This window comes from Calidris pugnax, unplaced genomic scaffold (genome assembly GCF_001431845.1).
Source record: "Calidris pugnax isolate Ruff unplaced genomic scaffold, ASM143184v1 scaffold1007, whole genome shotgun sequence".
Classification (NCBI taxonomy): Eukaryota; Metazoa; Chordata; class Aves; order Charadriiformes; family Scolopacidae; genus Calidris; species Calidris pugnax.
Window position 1 is genome coordinate 32030 of NW_015091650.1, and position 4708 is coordinate 36737.

The 4708-nt window shown below is 71.2% G+C and overlaps 1 protein-coding gene across 1 annotated transcript; it reads left to right on the forward strand.

Annotated features, from left to right (window-relative positions):
• Positions 1-686: 686 nt before the first annotated feature.
• LOC106899939 (Fc receptor-like protein 3) lies at positions 687-4320 on the forward strand. Its single transcript, XM_014961877.1, has 8 exons — positions 687-816; positions 1652-1672; positions 1769-2008; positions 2470-2733; positions 2793-3077; positions 3451-3720; positions 3814-4122; positions 4229-4320. Exons 1-8 carry the CDS (start codon positions 732-734, stop codon positions 4318-4320), a joined length of 1566 nt encoding a protein of 521 aa, XP_014817363.1. The 5' UTR covers positions 687-731.
• The last annotated feature ends 388 nt before the right edge of the window (positions 4321-4708 follow it).

Sequence of the window (4708 nt, forward strand, 5' to 3'; positions counted from 1 at the left end):
CCCCCGATGAGGCCACGCCCCCTCTCCAAGCCCCGCCCCCCAGCGACGCCGTGTGCCCGGGCGGCCGCCAGGCGGCGCTGTGGCGCAGGGGGCGGGGCCATAGAGCGGGGCGGGGCCAGAGCCCGGGGCGGGGACGGCGGCAACTCCGGGGGGGTCCCGCCCCGCGGGGGGGGGCAGGTTTTGAGGTCCCCGACCCTCGGGGTCTCAACCCTCCGGGTTCCAGATGTTGGGGGTCCCAACCCCTCGGAGTCCCAGGTCTGGGGGGTCCCAGCTCAGGGGGTCCCGGACCCTTGGGGTCCCAGATCTCGGGGTCACAGTCCCTGGGGTCAGTTCTTGGGGTCCGAGACCCTTTGGGGGTCCCAGCTCTCTGGGTCCCAGCCCTCCAGGTCCCAGCTCTTGGGGGACCCAGCCCACGGCAAACCAGGTTTTGGGGTCCCCGCCCCTTGGGGTCCCAACTCTCATGGGCCCCAGCATCGTGGGGTCTCAGTCCCTCGGGGTCCCAGCCCTCGGGGTCCCAGCCCCCCACGGGTGCAGGACACCCACGGGGCCACTTGTGCCCTGTGTCCTGAGTCCTTGGAGGGTCCTGGTGCCCGGGGGGACCCCCAGGGCGAAGGGGTTGGCGTCTCCCTCAGACCTGCCCCTCGTGGGTACCTGTCACGTCCCCCCTCTGTCCCCCGGGAGGGGGCAAACCCCTCGGGGACACGGAAGTCGCTTCCTTCCCCTTTCCCCAGATGGCTGCTATGCAAAGGGCTGGTGGCCCCGCCAGCGCGCGGCAGAGCCCCGGGATGGCCAGCATCGCGGCACTGCTCCTCTGGGGTGAGTGCCCGGCCACCGGCCACCGGGGATGGGCAGGGGGCTTGACGCCACGGGGATGGTTGCCCGGACCCCTCCCTGCTTTGGGGTTGTGGCAGAGCCCCGGTGGAACCCGCTGGCCCACCAGGAAGGAGCGCGGGGTGGCTGCGGGGTCCCCCGAGGTCCCAAGGGCCGGCAGAGTCACCCCACGGGGTTGTACCCCTGGCCGTGGCTGGGGTGGCCGTGGGGACAAGGCGGTGGGGACAGGGCTGTGGGGACAGGGCTGTGGGGCTGGGTACATGGCAAGGATGGGGACATGGGGATGGGGACATGGGGATGGAGGCGTGGGGACGGGGCTCTGGGGACAGGGACTGCAGGGATGGCATTGTGGGGACTGGCACCGTGGTGGGGGCTGTGGGGCTGGGGACATTGGGATGGGGCTGTGGGGACAGGGATGTGGGGCTGGGCACACGGCAATGACGGGGGACGTGGGGACGGAAACCTGGGGATGGGTCAGGGGGATGGGGTCAGGGGGATGGGACCATGGGGCCAGCAGCTGTGGGGTCAGCAGAGGTGTCCATGTGCCCTGTGCCAGCCCGGGGGGGCCGCAGTGTCCCCACACCCCGTGCCAGCCCCGGGGCTGTCACACGGATGCGGTGCGTGGGCGGCTGTGACGCAGCCATGTCCCCTGGGCTCTCCTGGGGACCGTCCTCGGCACCATTTCCCAGGGGTGGGGGTGTCCCCGCGGGGGCAGTTGGGGACAGCACCTGTATCCCGTCCCCCCCGGGCCGGTGTCCCCGCAGGGGGGGGGGGACATGCAGCAGCCCCCACCCAGCCCCTCTCTCCTTCTCCCTTCCAGCCCAAGCCTTCGGCCTCGCTGGTGAGTCCTCGCTGGCCCCGAGCCCCGCTGTCCCCAGACACCCCCTGTCCCCCGCTGGCCCTGGCAGGCTGGTGTCCCCCCCCTGTCACCCTGCAGGCACCCAGCTCAGCCAGCTCACGTCAGACCCCCCCTGGATGCCGGTGTCCAAGGGGGAGTCGGTGACACTGACCTGCCGGGGTCCCGGTGAGCCCAGACCCACCACGTGGTGGTACAACCGTGAAAAGCTCTGGTGGCCGGAGGGACACGACCGCATCAAGGTCTACAGAGCTGGGACCTACCACTGCCAGAGCCCCGGCGCCACGATCAGCCCCCCCCTCACCGTGAGCTTCTCAGATGGTGAGGGCCAGGGAGGGTGCCCCCACCCTGGGCTCCAGGTGGGCTCCGTCCAACCCCTCGTGTGATGGGACCCCCTCCCCGTGCACACCGGTGCATCCCCCTGCACACTAGTGCATCACGGGGTGCGTCCCTCATCCACGTGGCTGCATCCCTGTGCATCCTAGTGCATCCCAGTGCAATGGTGCCTCCCCGTGCACACTGGGGACATCCCCGTGCGTGCCAGGGCATCCCTTGTGCACACCAGTGCATCCTTGTGCATCACTGCCTGCATCCCTCATGCGCGTGGCTGCACCTCCGTGCACATCGGTGCATCCTCGTGCATCCCTGTGCCACGGGAGCCCGCCGGTGCTTCCCCGTGAACACTGGGCACATCCCTTGTGCATCCCTGGCTGCATCCCCGTGCACACCGGTGCATCCTCGTGCCTCCCCGTGCGGCGGTGACCCCCGTCCCTCCCTTGCAGACCTCCTGGTGCTGCAGGTGCCGTCGCAGGCGCTGCTGGAGGGGGACGAGCTGCGGCTGCGCTGCCGGGGTGCATCAAAATTCTCCAAGGTGCAGTTCTTCCACGAGCAGCAGGAGCTGCGGGGGGGGCACAGGAAGGACATCAAGGGGGACATCGAGCTGCTCCTGGGCCCCGTGCAGCTGCACCACCGTGGGCGCTACCGCTGCCAGGCTGAGAGCCTTTGGTGGCACACGACCTCATCACCAGTGACGGTGGTGGTGAACGGTGAGCACCCGCTCCCCAACACCCACCCTGCGGGGTGCAGACCCCCCCCCCCCCCCCAGAGCTCTTCTCGGAGCCGGTGCTGCACCTGGAGGGCCCAGCTGAGCCCCCCGAGGGAGAACCCCTGGCCCTGGGCTGCCTCAGCACCCCCAGCCCCCTGCGGCCCCCCGCCCAGCTCCAGCATCTCTTCTACCGCAACGGGGTGAATGTGGGGGGGCCCCAGAGGTCCCCCCAGCTCCGGCTGCCGGCCCTGGAGCTGTTCCATTCTGGGACGTACTCCTGCGAGGTGCGGACGGAGACGAGCAGCGTGCGGAAACGCAGCGCCCCGGTCACCGTCACCGTGCGCAGTGAGTGGGAGGGAGGGAGGGGGACGAACCGGGGCCCCACAGCCCCCCCCCCTCCCCAGGGTCCCTCCCCCCACCCTTCCCCAGGTCCCCCCATCCCTCCCCAGGTCTTTCTGTCCCTCCCAGAGTGTCCCCATCCCTCCCTGGGGTCCCTCCACGCTCCCTGGAACCCCATCCCACCCTCTCCATCCCTCCCTGGGATCCCCCCACCCTTCCCCAGGTCCCCCCATCCCTCCCCAGGTCTTTCTGTCCCTCCCGGGGTGCCCTGGTCCCCCCCTAAGATCCCTCCACGCTCTCTGGGTCCCCCCATCCCTCCTTGGGGTCCCCTCCATCCCTTCCCAAGTTCCCCCTGTCCCTGCCCATCTCCTCCCCACAGGGGTCCCGGTCTCGGGGGTGTCCCTGGCAGCGCAGCCCCCCACGGGCCAACTAGCCAAGGGCGACCGCCTGGTGCTGCTCTGCTCGGTGGCCACGGGGACGGGGCCCATCTCCTTCTCCTGGCACCGGCTGGGCTCGGCCGCGCCGCTGGCCACGGGCCCCCGCTACGAGCTCCGGGCCGTGGAGCAGCAGGACAGTGGCCACTACCACTGCCGGGCCACCAACGGCGTCACCGTGGCCAACAGCTCGTCCCTGGGGGTCACCGTCCTGGGTGAGCGGGACCCTCGGTGTCCCCAAAGCGTCGCCCCATCCCGGGGTGGGGGACGGCCACCGGACTGACCCTGGCACCGTCTCTCCCGGGCAGTGCCGGTGGCCGGTGTCACCATCAGGATGGCGAGGAGGGAGCCGCGGGTGCTGGCGGGCGAGAGCCTCAACCTGACCTGCTCGGTGCAGGCGGGCACGGCGCCCGTGGCCTTCTCCTGGCAGCGGGACGGGCGGGAGCTGGGCAGGGGTCCCGTCCTCCCCCTGGGGACCGTGGGGCTGGCGCACGCCGGGACCTACCGCTGCGTGGCCACCAACCGCCTGGGCTCCCAGCGCGTCTTCCAGGCCATCAGCCCCGCGCTGGCCCTCTCGGTGACATCCCCAAGCTGGGGACAGAAGCAGCAGGGCACAGGTTTGGGGGGGTCACTCTATCTGTCCCCTCCCTGGGGTCCCCACATTGGGGTCTGGCCCCCCCCGGGGCTGGGGCTGACCCCGGTTTGTCCCCTCTCTGTCCCCAGTGGTGGCCACGGGGGTCAGCGTGTCCCTCCTGCTCCTGGTCCTGCTCGGTGCCGCCGTGGGCTGGCACCTCCGGCGCCGCGCAGGTGGGTGACCCCCGGGCGGGGGGTGATGGGTTGGTGGGGTGAAAGCCCCCCATGCTGGCTGGGGGGGGCAGCAATGGGGCTGCACCCCATATCTTGGCTGGGGCTGAGCCCCCACTGCCCTTGGCTGAGGGTCCTGGGGGTCTTGAGGGGGGTTCGGGGGGGTCTCCTCTGCTTCCTGGGCAGGCAGGGCTGAGCCCTGGGGTCTTTGGTTGGGGTCTGGGGGGTCCTGGGGGGCCTGGGGGGGGTCGCCCTTTCTCGTTTGAGCTCGGGGTCCTGGGGGTCCCAGCGTGTCCCCCCCGGGGTGTGCAGGCCTGAGCCCCAGGACCTTTGGCTCAGGGTCCAGGGGGTCTCAAGGAGTCCCTCGACGTGTCACCCCGGGGACCCCAGGGCCACTAA

Coding starts and splice junctions, on each gene's coding strand:
- LOC106899939 (XM_014961877.1), top strand. CDS start 732: ATGGCTGCTATGCAAAGGGCTGGTGGCCCCGCCAGCGCGCGGCAGAGC. Junction 3,078..3,450: donor GGTCACCGTCACCGTGCGCA/GTGAGTGGGAGG, acceptor TCCTCCCCACAG/GGGTCCCGGTCTCGGGGGTG. Junction 4,123..4,228: donor ACAGAAGCAGCAGGGCACAG/GTTTGGGGGGGT, acceptor CTCTGTCCCCAG/TGGTGGCCACGGGGGTCAGC.